Raw genomic sequence first — 15,246 nt, forward strand, 5'->3', positions numbered from 1 at the left:
TGTTCAGGGAGAGACATTTGAACACATGGAGAAAGGTCATATATTGGGTGGGGGAGTGGGGGGTGGGGGGGGGGGGTGTTCATGTACTCAATGGTGTCCAGCAGGATTTTCCATCCATAAACCGGTACTTGGAGCTTGTGCCCAGTCCTGTCTGTCTTGTGCATTGCCGACTCTCTGAATGCACTGATGCTCAGCTCACTGATAACTGTGAGCATCTTTCAACCTTGATGTGCTAGATCTCTGTCCCCAGAAGCCACATGATTATGCTGGTACTTGACACAACATCCTTGAGCCTTTCTCACCTTATAGCTGCCAGTATTGCAGCTACAAGGCTCTCAGCACTATGTAGGGGGTTCAGCGCTGTGCTACGTTCTGCACAGTTTGTCCTGGTTGAAACCCTCATTGAGGTCAGTGATGATAACTCCAAATGGTGCTGTGTTACAGTTAGCGGAGCATTTCAGCATTCTCTGGATAAGCTTTGGACAATGCTGAGTGGAGCAATGGGATAGGAGCAAGGAGGTAATGAAGCTGACGTGGGCTCTGTATTGCTAATAAAGTATGACCTTGTGGGCTTCATGGTCTCCTTGCATTTTGCAGCTTGCAGGAGCCAGGGCTGGTCACGAGCGCAGAACTGTGGTGAAGAGGATGTATTTGAATGTATGGCAAGCAAGTGTGTGAACACTGCGATCCTCTGATGATCCACATCCGTGGAAATGTCAAATGGCAATGTGATCGAGTAGAAACTGACGCAGGTGACTAAGTTGTGTCAAAATGAAATAAAACCTGCAGAATCCCCTCTGCTGCTTTGGCTCCAATTGAGTCACATCAGTGTCACTGTCAAGATCACTGGCCAACAAAATTCTGGCCAGTAAAAGGCACATTTCAAGGTGGTCCTCTCCTTAACTCCTGCCCCTTCACCCCACCCCCGCCCCTCCTCTCCTCACATTGTCCCATCCCCACCTTTACATGACTGTTTACTGTGAGATTGCCGTGGCCAGGCTCTGGGATCCTCTTTCACTGCATTCTAATACCACACTCTTTGGAATAAACACGAGATATGATGTTCATAGAGAAACTGAAAGTATTTGAGGAGTGGTGGGAGGGTGGGCGGTGTGGTGTGGTTGGGGAGGGTGGTGGTGTGGTGGTGGGGGAGAGGCAGAAGCTTCTTCTCTGTGAATCAGCCAGTGCCAACCCTTGAGTTCCTGCTCTTAACACCTAGGGACCTGGGGGTCCTTGTGGACGAGTCGCAAAAACCCAGTCTGCAGGTGCAGCAGGTGATCAAGAAGGCGAATGGAATGTTGGCCTTTATAGCGAGGGGGATAGAATATAAAAGTAGGGAGGTCTTGCTGCAACTGTACAGGGTACTGGTGAGGCCGCAGCTGAAGTATTGTGTGCAGTTTTGGTCGCCGCACTTGCGCAAGGATATATTGGCCTTGGAGGGAGTGCAGAGGAGGTTCACTAGGCTGATACCGGAGATGAGGGGGTTGGACTATGAAGAGAGACTAAATAGACTGGGTCTGTAATCGTTGGAGTTTAGAAGGATGAGGGGGGATCTTATAGAGACGTATAAGATAATGAAGGAGATGGATAGGGTAGAGAGATTCTTCCCGCTTAGAAAGGATAGCAGGACTACAGGACACAGCCTCAAGGGGAGGGCAGTTTAGAACAGAGTTGAGGAGGAACTTCTTCACTCAAAGGGTGGTGAATCTCTGGAATTCTCTGCCCATTGAAGTGGTGGAGGCCACCTCGCTAAATATATTCAAGTTACGGGTAGATAGGTTTTTGGTAGGCAAGGGAATTAAGGGTTATGGGGAGAAAGCGGGAAAGTGGAACTGATCCACTTCAGATCAGCCATGATCTTATTGAATGGCAGGGCAGGCTTGAAGGGCTAGATGGCCTACTCCTGCTTCTATTTCTTATGTTCTTATGTAAGGCGCATACCCAGCTTATCTAGTCACCCAAATACTCTCAACCTCATCGCTCTGAGCGATTGGCACATTTGGAACAAGAGGTTAACACAAGGAGATCGATTAATGACATGACCTGGGATTCACTTTATTGCCTCTCTCTTCTGATTCCCTGCACTGTCATTGAACGGTTCCAAATATGTCTCAGCTGTGCATTTCTCCTAATTTAGGAGTGTAAGGTTCAGTTGGGCATTCCTTTATTTGTCCCCAACTCCACTCGATCCCAGTGCAGTGCACCACTCCTCCAAAGAGTCCTCAGAATCCTCACCAGCAGAATTTATTTAACAGTTGACTTTTGTGCTGTGTCGTTCTTTCAGTGCACAAGGTGGTGATGTTGAAGCCTCACTCCAGCTGGGATCCTTCCTGTATGAATGTGGAAATCCCTCACATTGTCCTGAATTAGTACAATATTAATCGCAGGGAGATTATGCTTCACAGGGCATTGGAGTACTGTGCACAATATTGGTCTCCTTATTTAAAGCAAAGATGGAAATGCATTAGAAGCAGCTCATAGAAGATTTACAAGATCAATATCTGAAATGGGCAGGCTCTCTTATGAGAAAGGCTCATGGACAGATTCGTATTCACTGCAGTTTAGAAGAGTAAGAGGCAACTTGATTGAAACAATCCCTGAAGGGACTTGACAAGGTGGCAAAGTAGGTATGGAGAGGATGTTTCCTCCTGTGGGGGAATCTAGAATCATTGTTTCAAAATAAAGCTTTGCCCATATCGAATCATAGAATCCCTACAGTGCAGAAGGAGACCATTTGGCCCATCAAGTCTGCACCGACCACAATCCTACCCATCTCTATCCCCGTAGCCCCATGTATTTATCCTGTTAGTCCCCCTGACACTCTGTTAGTCCCCCTGGGTGGCACGGTAGCTCCAGGGACCTAGGTTCAATTCCTGGCTCGGGTCACTATCTGTGTGGAGTTTGCACATTCTCCTCATGTCTGCATGGATTTCCTCCGGGTGCGCCAGTTTCCTCCCACAGTCCAAAGATGTGCAGGTTAGGTTGATTGGCCATGCTAAAATTGCTCCTTAGTGTCCTGAGATGCATAGGTTAGAGGGATTAGCGGGTAAAATATATAGGGATGGGGGGGGGGGTAGAGCCTGGGCGGGATTGTGGTCGGTGCAGACCGATGGGCTGAAGGGCCTCTTTCTGCACTGTAGTGTTCTATGATTCTATGACACTAAGGGGCAATTTACCATGGCCAATCAACCTAGGACAGAGAGGAGGAAAAAACATTCTCTCAGAGGTTCAAGAAACTTTGGAATTCTCTTCCTTGAAAGGCAGTTGGGGCAGAATCTTTGAATATTTTAAAGGCAGAGGTAGATAGGTTCTTGATTAACAAAGAAATGAAAGGGTTATTTTAAGTTTATTTATTAGTGTCACTTGTAGGCTTACATTAACACTGCAATGAAGTTACGGTGAAAATCCCCTAGTCGCCACGCAGTTAAATATAGCAATGAAGGTGTGTTCTAAATCACACACCTGCAATGTCACAGATCAGTTGATACATTTTTTTAGAAAAGAACAATTTCAGCACACATGTTTGCTCGATGTAACAAATGTCATGAGATGTTACTCAACACATTTGATTTTAAATTCAGAAAGGTTTGTGCACACATTTAAGGATGTTTCAGAAGACCTTACACAGAAATCACCACAGGTCAGATGAATCAGTGATTTTCACAGTGACTTCATCGAGGTGCTAATGGATGCCTACTTGCGACACTAATAAATAAATTTTGTGCAGAAAATCTGACTATAAAACCTACACCTAACTGAAAATTAGCGTCAATTCTGGAAAGCAGTTTCAATGATGACTTAACTGGTAAATACACTGCCGAGTGATATTGTCAGATTTAAACAGCAGGAACGTTGCAGTGACAATCCTTCAGCAATGATAAATTACCTAATCTCAGGGAGTCAAAGAACAAAGAAAAGTACAGCACAGGAACAGGCCCTTCGGCCCTCCAAGCTTGCACCGACCATGCTGCCCAACTTAACTAAAATCCCCCTACCCTTCCGAGGACCATGTCCCTCTATTTCCATCCGATTCATGTATTTGTCAAGACGTCCCTTAAAAGTCACTACCGTATCTGCTTCCACTACCTCCCCCGACAACGCGTTCCAGACACCCACCATCCACTGTGTAAAAAATCTGCCTCCTTCATCTCCTTTAAACCTTGCCCCTCGCACTTTAAACCTGTGCCCCCTAGTAATTGACTCTTCCACCCTGGGAAAAAGCTTCTGACTATCCACTCTGTCCATGCCTCTCATAGTCCTGGAGACTTCTATCAGGTCGCCTCTCAACCTCCATCATTCCAGTGAGAACAAACCAAGTTTCTCCAACCTCTCCTCATAGCTAATGCCCACCATACCAGGCAACATCCTGATAAATCTTTTCTGTACTCTCTCCAAAGCCTCAACGTCATTCTGGTAGTGTGGCGACCAGGCAGTCAATAAGGGACTTCCTGTGACTAGCCTCAGCTGAGAATAGGGTGAGTATGCAGCATTAGTTAGAATTCCCATTTTGGATTGATATCCGGATTGGTGTACCAAGGCGACACAGTGGCATAGAGGTTAGCACTGCTGCCTCACACACCAGGCACACAGGTTCGATTCCCGACTTGGGTCACTGTCTGTGTGGAGTCTGCCCCATGTCTGCGTAGCTTTCCTCTGGGTGCTCCGGTTTCCTCCCACAATCCAAAAAGGATGTCTGTTAGGTGGATTGGCTGTGCCAAATTACAGTAAGAAGTCTCACAACACCAGGTTAAAGTCTAACTCACTTGACAATCACCAGACAAGACTGTTCTCTTCCTGTTGGGGAACACTTCAGCGGTCATGGGCATTCAGCGTCTGATCTTCTGGTAAGCGTTTTCCAAGGTGGCCTTCACGACACACAACGCAGAGTCGCTGAGCAGAAACTGGCAGCCAAGTTCCGCACACATGAGGACGGCCTCAACCGGGATCTTGGGTTCATGTCACACTATCTGAAATCCCCACAACTTGCCTGGACTTGCAAAATCTCACTAACTGTCCTGTCTGGAGACAATGCACATCTTTTTAACCTGTGCTTAATGCTCTCTCCACTCACATTGTCAGTACCTTTAAGACTTGATTACCTGTAAAGACTCACATTCCAATCGTTATTCACATAAATTGAGTTTGTGTCTTTATATGCCCTATTTGTGATCAGAACTCTCACCCATCTGATGAAGGAACAACCAGTTCCAACAGCTGGTGGCACTTGCTACAAATAAGCCTGTTGGACTTTATCCTGGCGCTGTGAGACTTCTTATTGTGTTTACCCCACTCCAATGCTGGCATCTCCACATCGTGCTAAATTACCCATGGCTGTCAGGGGGAACAGCTAGGATAAGAGGGAACAGCTAGGATCACAAGAGGTTATTGCAGAAGGTAAGGGGGCATGGAGTTGGGGGTAGGGTGTTAGCGTGGGTAGAGGATTGGTTGTCAAATAGGAGGCAGAGAGTGGGGGTTAATGGGTGCTATTCGGATTGGTGGTTGGTGACTAGTGGAGTGCCTCAGGGGTCGCTGCTGGGGCCTCAGCTATTTACCATTTATATAGATGATCTGGAGGAGGGAACCGAGTGTATGGTGTCGAAATTTGCTGATGACACCAAGATTGGTGGAACGGCAAATTGCGCGGAGGGTGTGGAGAGTCTGCAGAAGGATCTAGATAGGCTGGGCGAATGGGCCAGGAAATGGCAAATGGGATTTAATGTTGGCAAGTGCGAGGTGGTACACTTTGGTAGGAATAATGGTAGGAAGGATTATTACTTACGTGGCGAAAAACTGCAGCAGGCGACGGTGCAGAGGGATCTCGGGGTCCTTGTGCATGAGTCGCAAAAACCCAGCCTGCAGGTGCAGCAGGTGGTCAGGAAGGCTAATGGGATGCTGGCCTTCATAGCGAGGGGGATTGAATATAAAAGTAGGGAGGTCTTGCTGCGGCTGTATAGGGCATTGGTGAGGCCGTAGCTGGAGTACTGTGTGCAGTTTTGGGCACCGTACTTACGCAAGGATATTTTGGCCTTGGAGGGAGTGCAGAGGAGGTTTACTAGGCTGATGCCGGAGTTGAGGGGGTTGAGCTATGAGGAGAGGCTGAATAAACTAGGCTTGTACTCGTTAGAGTTTAGAAGAATGAGGGGAGATCTCATTGAGACACATAAGATGATGAATGGGATGGATAGGATAGAGGTGGAGAGACTCTTCCCGCTCAGAAAGGACAGTAGGACTAGGGGGCACAGCCTCAAGATAAAGGGGGGGCGGTTTAGAACGGAGTTGAGGAGGAACTTCTTCACTCAAAGGGTGGTGAATCTCTGGAATTCTCTGCCCGTTGAAGTGGTGGAGGCTGCCTCGCTAAATATTTTTAAGACGCGGGTTGATGGGTTTTTGATAAACGAGGGGATTAAGGGTTATGGGGAGAGGGCGGGAATGTGGAACTGAGCCACAACAGATCAGCCATGATCTTACTGAATGGCGGGGCAGGCTCGAAGGGCTAGATGGCCTACTCCTGCTCCTATTTCTTATGTTCTTCTGTTCTTATGTTCTAAGTGTGTAGGTTAGATGGGCTTTAGATTGGTTTCACTGGTCGGCGCAACATCAAGGGCTGAAGGACCTGTACTGCGCTGTAATGATCTATGTTCTATGTTCTAAGTGCATGGAGTTACAAGCATGGCACCTGGGTGGGATTGTGGTCAGTGCTGACTCAATGGGCAGAATGGCCTCCTTCTGCACTGTAGGGATTCTCTGTGGGATTCTATGATTTCAATGGCCACCAGGAACCAAACATGAAGCAGAATGAAGAGAAGAAGAAGGGGAAATATTGTGAAGAAGAGATCTCTTTGCAGAATATGTACTTCTAACACATAAGTGTTGTACAAACACCACAGGTCAAAGTTTTTTTTTAAACATATTGCTCATATTGTAGCTGCAACTAACTCACATTTTTCACCACAGCATTTGCAGTCCAAACTGATGTATACATTTCATGCATATTAAATGGTTGAACAAGTCCTTTGATACATCACCAGCATTTATGTTTTAGCTGAATTACAATTTGATTTTAGACCAGAAAATCGCACTGATATTTCCTCCGGGCTGCGTTTTGGCCAGCTGCCACAGATTCTTCCAAAGTGAGACATCATTTGTGAGTGCTCTGACTGCGGGAACGCGTCTCTGCAAATGTCACCATTCTATTTCTGTTTAATATTTTTGCTGCAAATCGTATTGGAATTGATTTTGAAGCAAAGGGAAGAGGTTTGCGGATCTGTCATCATGAAGAGTCCACACAGAGGAGTTCTTCCACAGGATGGAAGGGGTCCTGCAGTGACAAGGAGGCGAGGAGAGATCTCACAAAACCTCCCAGCGCTCAAAATAGGACTGCTGTATTCCAGCCTTTTCGAGGAGGCAGATAACACCAGGGAAATTAATGTTCTTTTAATTGAACTTCCTCACTGAAGGAATTTTCATGCTGCTTTTCAAATGTCATTTAAAAATGCTGCATAGATTTATATACAATTTTCAACAAAACAGCCAAGAGTCACTGTGCCCATCTCTTTCTTTCTAATTGCTGATCATTTGCAATTTGCAGCTTAGCAAAACCATGTACTGAACATAAATTGTCCTTGGCATATGGGCATCTCGAGTGAGACCAGCATTTGTTGCCCATTCCTAATTGCTCTTGACTCGGTGGTACATCATACAGGGGTATAAAGGTTGGCAAATAAATTCTGTGCACGGGAATATTGCAATGCACTGCACTATGGTGTTTTCAGACTTTTCATTGGGTGAACTTCTTACAACCAGCCCATGGTGGGCTTGGTGGTGGGCAGACTTGTTGATCCAAAAAGTCAAAACACAAAGCTGTAAAATTACATCGCAATTCTCCCCGTTGCACGGTGGTACAGTGGTTAGCATCAATGCCTCACAGCGCCAGGGACCCAGATTTGATTCCTTGTAAGTCTCTTCTGTACCTCCTCTAGTGCAATATTATCCTTTCTGAAATGAAGTGACCAGAGCTGCAAATAGTACTCAAAAGTTGTAGCCTAATTAGTGTTCTATATAACTCCAGCATAATCTCCCTGCTCTTGTATTTTCTGTCTTGGAAAAAAGGAAAGTATTCCATATACTTACTATCTTAATCACCTTGGTGACCTACCCTGTACTTTCAGGGATCTGTGGACATGAACTCCAAGGTCCCTCACTTAGTTTACACCTCTCAGTATCCTTCCATTTAATGTGTAATTCTTTGCCTTACTCAAGCCGGGATAGCACAATGGCACAGCGGTAAGCATTGCTACCTCACAGCACCAGAGACCCAGGTTCAATTCCCAACTTGGGTCTCTGTCTGGAGTTCGCACATTCTCCATGTGTCTGTATGGGTTTCCTCCGAGTGCTCTGGTTTCCTCCCACATTCCAAAAGACATGATGGTTAGGCACATTGGCCATGCTAAATTCTCCCTCAGTGTACCCGAACAAGCACTGGAGCGTGGCAACTAGAGGATTTTCACAGTAACTTCATTGCAGTGTGAATGTAAACCTACTTGTGATACTAATAAACTTAAAATCTCCAGTAGCCTGACTTAAATTTACAATAAATTTAAACTAAACCAATTTTTCTTTCTTCTAAAAGACAGGTGGTGCGAATGCCATTTATGTTCATTTGTATTTCATGAATGCTCTTTCAAATAGCTGCCTGCTAGCATTCCATCAGGCCTTCCAACCTTGTGTCACACGAGCAGGAAATCATGTTAGTGTCAAACCCGACTGCTAAAAAATGGTGTGCACAAAGTGGCCTTCAGTTACTTTTTTGATTTATCAGTGTCACAAGTAGGCTTACATTAACACTGCATGAAATTATAGTGAAAGTCCTGTAGTCGCCACACTTCAGCATCTGTTTGGGTACAATGAGGGAGGATTTAGCATGGCCAATGCACCTAACCAGCACATTTCTAGGTATGAGGGAGGAAACTGGAGCACCCGGAGGAAACCCATGCAGACAAGGGGAGAACGTGCAGATTCCTCACAGTGACACAAGCTGGGAATCAAACCTGGATCCCTAGTGCTGTGAGGCAGCAATGCTAACCACTGTGCCACCGTTCCGTGAATGCAATAAAACTTTCTACCATAGTGCCATGCTGTCCCTAACGCATTGCACACCACTCTGCACACCACACGCAGTTTGTATCCTCCATTGCCGTGCTGAGCTGATCTCCCTTGACATTACCATGTTGCCCAACCTATGAGCCCTCCTGTGTCACTGCCTCTGTTCAGTACTGCACCTGGGGTTGGGGAGAACAAGAGTCTCCTCCCTGGTGCTACACGCACCAGTCTCCCTGCACATACTATGCTGCGGAGCTTATGCAGCCAATGCAATAAAGGTCCGAAGTTTGATGGGGGTGGAGTGCAAGGTACGGCCTGATCAAAACCAGTGGGGAAGGATAGAGCAAGGGCTCATGAAGGCAGGCAGAGGGGCAAAGAAGTAGATGAAGGAGGCAAACAATGGAAGGCATAAGGAAGACCGAGCAAAAGGAAGCAGGACTATGACAAGGCTGCGTGAGAAGCTCACAAACATGGGGGTCACATTATTTACTGGTCAGGGATTGGTGAAGACTCCAGAGATATGTTTGAGGGAAGGTGGTTGAATCGAGGAGCAGACTTCTTCTTGAGGCTACGAGTATTTTCAATTAGAGTCATAGCATAGCATCTGACAGTGCGAAAGGAAGCCACTTGGCCCATCAAGTCTGCACCAACCACAATCCCACCCAGGCTTTATGTATTTACCCTAGCTACTCCTCCTGGCACTAAGGGACAATTTAGCATGGCCAATCTACCTAACCCACACATCTTTGGACTGTGGGAGGAAACCAAAGCACCTGGAGGAAACCCACGCAGACACGGAGAGAATGTCCAAACTCCCTACAGACAGTGACCCAAGCTGGGAATTGAATCCAATTCCCTGGCACTGTGAGGCAGCAGCGCTAACCACTGTGACACTGTGCCGTCCTGACAAAGTTGCTGACATTCTGCATGGTCTGGCGGAGACAGTTGAGACTGAGGTGAAAGTGATGAGAGTGTGTAGGACTGGTGTTTAAATATAGCAGTGGGATCTCTAACCCACTGGAAGAATCAGCTGCTGGCCCGTGAGGGGAGTCAGAGGGGGTTTAATCTGTGCATAATTAATGAGGTTTAACTACTAAATCTGGCACGCGATCCTGCCATTCTGGTTGGCCGTTCAGGCACTGCCTGAGCCGCCTGCCATCGCACTTAGTCTCAAAATGGGAGAAGGCTGCCCATTGTGTCTGTACCTCCACAGATTGGGGTGCAGAAAGAGGGGGGATGAAAAGGAGAAAGAATTGGAGACTTCAGCATACTTACATACTCTACATGCAACAGCTGTAAGAACATAAAGAAATGGGACCTGGAATAGGTCATCTGGCCCTTTAAGACTTTTCCACCTTTCAATAAGATTATGGTTGTTCCTCCACCTCAATTCTATTCTGCCACACTATCCTCATATTAGTTGATTTCTGCATCCATTTTGCTAGCACAGAACTGGAGCTGGGGCAGTCCTATACAACACTTGCATGCAGACTCTAAACTGAGTATTATTCCCATTGCTCTTGGTTATTGCTTCCCTATCTCCCTTCAAAAGAAAAGCACAATATTTGTATTCCTGTGCGCAGCTACTTAACTTTGAAGAGCCGGCGATTAAACTTAAAGGCTGAATGCTCTTCATAGTCTATTGAGCATCTTTCATTTTTCTTCCATTGCACAGCTCAAACTGTGCTGTGAGTGTATGATCTGACCTACCAGCATTCAGCAAGGTCAACTCACCGTCTTGTCAATGACTAATCTGGGTCTTGCTCAGTGATCCCAGCATTTAAAGAGCATCCAAGATCCCTGATCTGTGCTGATATTTTCTTTCCGCATTTCTGCGCCAAAAAAAGCTTACCTTGACCGTGACTGCATTGATTGCTCACCTGTCAATCACTTTCCTAATTACAAAATACTAATCACATAGGTAAAGACAAAACAGGCTGAGAATTTTATGGTAAGTAAGGTGATTAAAGTAAATATCGTGAGGATGAGTTTATTTACAACAGATATCGACTGCCTCCGATGTGCTCAATTCCCTCATTCATTTGATCTTTTTGCTGAGTAGTTAACAGTTCATTAAACTGGCCTGTTTCCTCTTATTGATCCAGTTTTTTTATATGTGCATTTCTTCTGAAGGTAACTTCTAAAGTTTATTGTGACCACAGAGTTTATAGAGTGAGGCAGCTGATCCAACAAGACATATTAAATGTACACTTTCCATTTTGTTTATTGAGACAATTGTGAAGAGGATTAATTGCAGAGTGAATGCAGCAATCCAATCTTACCAGCAGACAGTTGTGCACAACGAAAGCACAGGTCTGCAAGTGGCGATAAGGCCACTCGTGCTCAAGATCTGACCCAAACTCACTCCAAAAGCAACTCCCATCACCACCGACAATAAACTTCTGCCCTTTTTGCAGGGCCGTTGCAACAAGAACACAGTATTCAGTAAAACAACTTACCCTTTCTCCGTCCAACAGGAGGTGAACTCTGAAAAGGCTGGGGTCATTCACTACAATTTCTTCATTTCTGTACAGGATCTGGAATATCTTGCTGTAAACTGTGTTGTCGTGAATGAAGGGTGGGCTGGGGCCTGAATCGCCTACAGAAAAAAAATCAAACAATCACTGAGTATGCACGAAGAAAAAAAAAAATTACTGTCCAAAATCGCCATGTAAAGCAATTCTGATTACCATCACGTTTTCAAATTACCAGAATAACCTAACTTCAGAGAATTCTTCAGAACAGGAAAAGGCTAAAAGACATGACAATTCGTTTCCTCAGATCAGCATGCCTGCCACTTTTCCCCCATAGTTAACTTATCCTTTCTCTCTCCAAAAACACCTCTAGTTTACTTTTCTCTTCTTCAGTGACTTTTCCTGAGCTTCTCTTTCACTTTTCTGTCCACTCCTCATTCCAGACTCTTCAACTGAAGTTCTGACTAGGCCACAGCAGCTGAACCATCCTAATCAGAGTCAACACTGGTTTCCAGTTTGTCTGTAACTATATTGTCTATTCTCTCTCAAGCTTTAACACTATCAGCCACTCCACTAACACTGTACTTCCAGAAGACCCGATGTTATTCTGCTCTTCTGGTGCCATTCCGTCTATTGGTTCTTTGTCCTGTTATTCGTATTTGCAATGTACCCCTGGTGGACTCCATCCTTGCTCAGCTCCTCTTCATTAACATTGTCAAATTACTTAATCAGCGAATCTCTCCATGTCTGTGAGAGTTTCCTCCAGTTTCCTCTCACAGCCCGAAAGACGAGCTGGTTAGTTGCACGGGCCATGCTAAATTCTCCCTCAGTATACCTGAACAGGCGCCGGAGTGCGGCAACTAGGGAATTTTCACATTAACTTATTGCAGTGTATTACTTATTACAAGTAAGCCTACTTGTGACACTAATAAATAAAATTTAAAAACTTTAAGTATTACTAATAGGAGCATGGCCACTTTCCATGTGCAAGGTAAAACTAACTCTAACACCATCAGTGATGGTTCCTATAATATTGTTACCACCATTGCTACTACTACTAAAACTATACATACATATCGCCTTTACGAACATACAAATTAGGAGCCAGGAATAGGCCTTTCGGCTCCATGAGTCTGCTCTGAACTTTAACATAGGAAGCAAAACTAAAGGAAAATCAGATGCCAATCTAAACAAAGAAAGAATACTGATCACAAACTTGGTCTGAGATGTTTAAAGTTTAAGTTTATTTATTAATGTCACAAGTAGGCTAACATTAGCACTGCAATGAAGTTACTGTGAAAATCCCCTAGTCACCACACTCCGGCCCCTGTTCGGGTACACTGAAGGAGAATGCAGCACTGCCAATGCACCTAACCGGCACATCTTTGAGACAGTGGGAGGAAACCGGAGCACCCAGAGGAAACCCACGCAGACACAGGGAGAACCTGCAGGCTCTGCATAAGGATGACCCAAGTTGGGAATCGAATCCAGGTGCCTGGCGCTGTGAGGTAGCAATACTAATCACTGTGCCAGGTATAGGTTCTAAGGAGAACTTTCAAAATAGAGGAATATTAAGAAGTAGAGAGATTTAGAGAAGGGCTTCTAGGGTTTGTAACTAAACGAATAGCCACTAATGCTGAGAGGAAAAGAGTGAAAAGAATACCCCAGAGACCAGATTGAAGAATAAACTAAATTGTGGGGCTGAAGCTTATGGAGAGCAGGGTGACACTGGGTGTTAAATACAAGGAAAGAATGTTAAAACTGAGGTACTGGGTATCAGGACACAATATCCATTAGCAAGGGCAGGTCAATGGGTGTAGGGATTGGTATAGTCTAGGGAATCTGAAGCAGTGTTAGTATGAGCTGAGGTTTTGAGAGGCAATTGGCACTCTAGTCAATAGAATGCAGGGATAATCAAGAACGGTGGTAACAGGAGCATAAATGAAGATTTCACTGGCAGATGGGTTGAGGGAGTTGCGGAGGTAGATGATATTAATGAGTTGGAAGTGGGTGTGTCAAAGAGAATGTGGAGTTAGAAATTTAGCTCAGTGTAAAACAGGATGTCAAAGTTTTAAACAGTCTGATTCAGTTGCCGGGGAGGTAGATAATGTCAGTGGCAAAGATTTCTGAAAGGGACAAGGTTTAACCCAAGGAAATTATAGCCCAACAAAAGCTGAATATTGGACAAGTAATCCGACAATATGGAGATAATGGAAAGGTTGGCAGAGGCAGAGAAGTAGAGCTGCATGCCATCAGCATTTACGCAGAAGTTGAAGTGGATACCGTGCCCATGGATTATGTCGCTAAAGACAATGTATAGGTGAGGAAGTGAGAGTCCATGGGGCTTCTTATAACAAAGAACAACAAACACAGAAAATCACAGCAAAGGAACAGGCCCTTCGGCCCTCCATGCCTGCGCCGAACATGCTGCCCAATTTAACTAAAACCCCCTACACCTCAGGAGATCATATCCCTCTATTCCCATCCTATTCATGTATTTGTCAAGACGCCCCTTAAAAGTCACTATCGTATCTGCTCTACTACCTTGCCCGACAGCAAGTTCCAGGCACCCACTCCTCTCTGTGTATAAAAATCTGTCTCGTACATCTCCTTTAAACCTTGCCCCTCGCACGTTAAACCTGTTCCCCCTAGTAACTGACTCTTCTACCCTGGGAAAAAGCTTCTGACTATCCACTCTGCCAATGCCCCTCATAATCATTATGGTGACGGTGCAAACTAGAAAAAAGAAAGTAGTGCTCAAAATCATTCTGAACACAGTCAGAAAGTTAAGTCAAATGAGAAAACACTGCCAAGCTGAATTGAAAAACACTGGTGTACTGGAACAGCGATCAACCATGTCCAAAATGAATGAGGAGGATTAACGTATTGTGGTTACGGTCATAGAGAATGGCATTCATACCTTTAGTTAGAATTATTTCAGTGCCGATGGAGGGATAAAAAGCTGTTGGAAGAGATTTAAACTAGGCACAAATCAGGAAGTGTGAGAACACATTCAAGTATCTTTCAGAGGAATGTAGATAGTCGCAGAAGTGCCACTTAACATGGATGAGGAGCAGGATTCTCCAGCCTCCCAGCCATGTGATTCATGGTAGGAAATAGTGCACTGTTCGCTAGCAAGGCTCCTCTGGTCCCGCCGCTGACGATGGGATTTCTCATTGAAGCCACCCCATGTCACCAGGAAACTCACGGGTGAGGGTGTGCTGCCGGTGGGATCAGAGAATCCTGCCACCAGCAAACAGCTGGAGAATCCCACCCATGGTTTGTCGAGAAGACGAGGATAATGACAGTTTTCAGAAAGATTGGGTGGTGAGCGCTGATGAAGGGTAACCGTATATGTTGTCAGCTCGCAGCGGGGTTGGGAAGCTCAGTGGCCAGGAGTTTAGTCTGACTGGTGTGGACGGATGTAATGGAGGAGATGAACATGGAACGGTTGTGGGGGCAATGGGTAAGAAATTAGAAGAGGGAGGAGACGAGAGTTAGGAGAAAAGGAAATGGTCGACTTTGCAAGAGAGGAAAAGAGAAATGGAAGGCAACAGAAGAAGCTTAATGGATGATCTCTATCTCAGTGCTGCCGAAATCCATGTGATCCTTGTATAACTATCTCAGCCCATGGCCTCTGTATTTGTGATTTAGATTTACCGCTGACTATAAG

At 45.4% G+C, this 15,246-nt stretch overlaps 1 protein-coding gene across 3 annotated transcripts in view; it reads right to left on the reverse strand.

Moving 5' to 3' along the window:
* The window catches only part of fam135b (family with sequence similarity 135 member B), a 401,595-nt gene that overhangs the window by 177,756 nt on the left and 208,593 nt on the right, over positions 1-15,246 (reverse strand). For all 3 annotated transcript variants that reach the window (XM_080194586.1, XM_080194584.1, XM_080194585.1), the window contains one exon: positions 11,559-11,698. In XM_080194586.1, the coding sequence (XP_080050712.1) occupies positions 11,559-11,698 (140 nt within the window). The remainder of the gene's footprint in view (positions 1-11,558; positions 11,699-15,246) is intronic.

This window comes from Carcharhinus amblyrhynchos, chromosome 8, assembly GCF_965287045.1.
Source record: "Carcharhinus amblyrhynchos chromosome 8, sCarAmb.v2.hapA, whole genome shotgun sequence".
In the NCBI taxonomy this organism is placed as follows: Eukaryota; Metazoa; Chordata; class Chondrichthyes; order Carcharhiniformes; family Carcharhinidae; genus Carcharhinus; species Carcharhinus amblyrhynchos.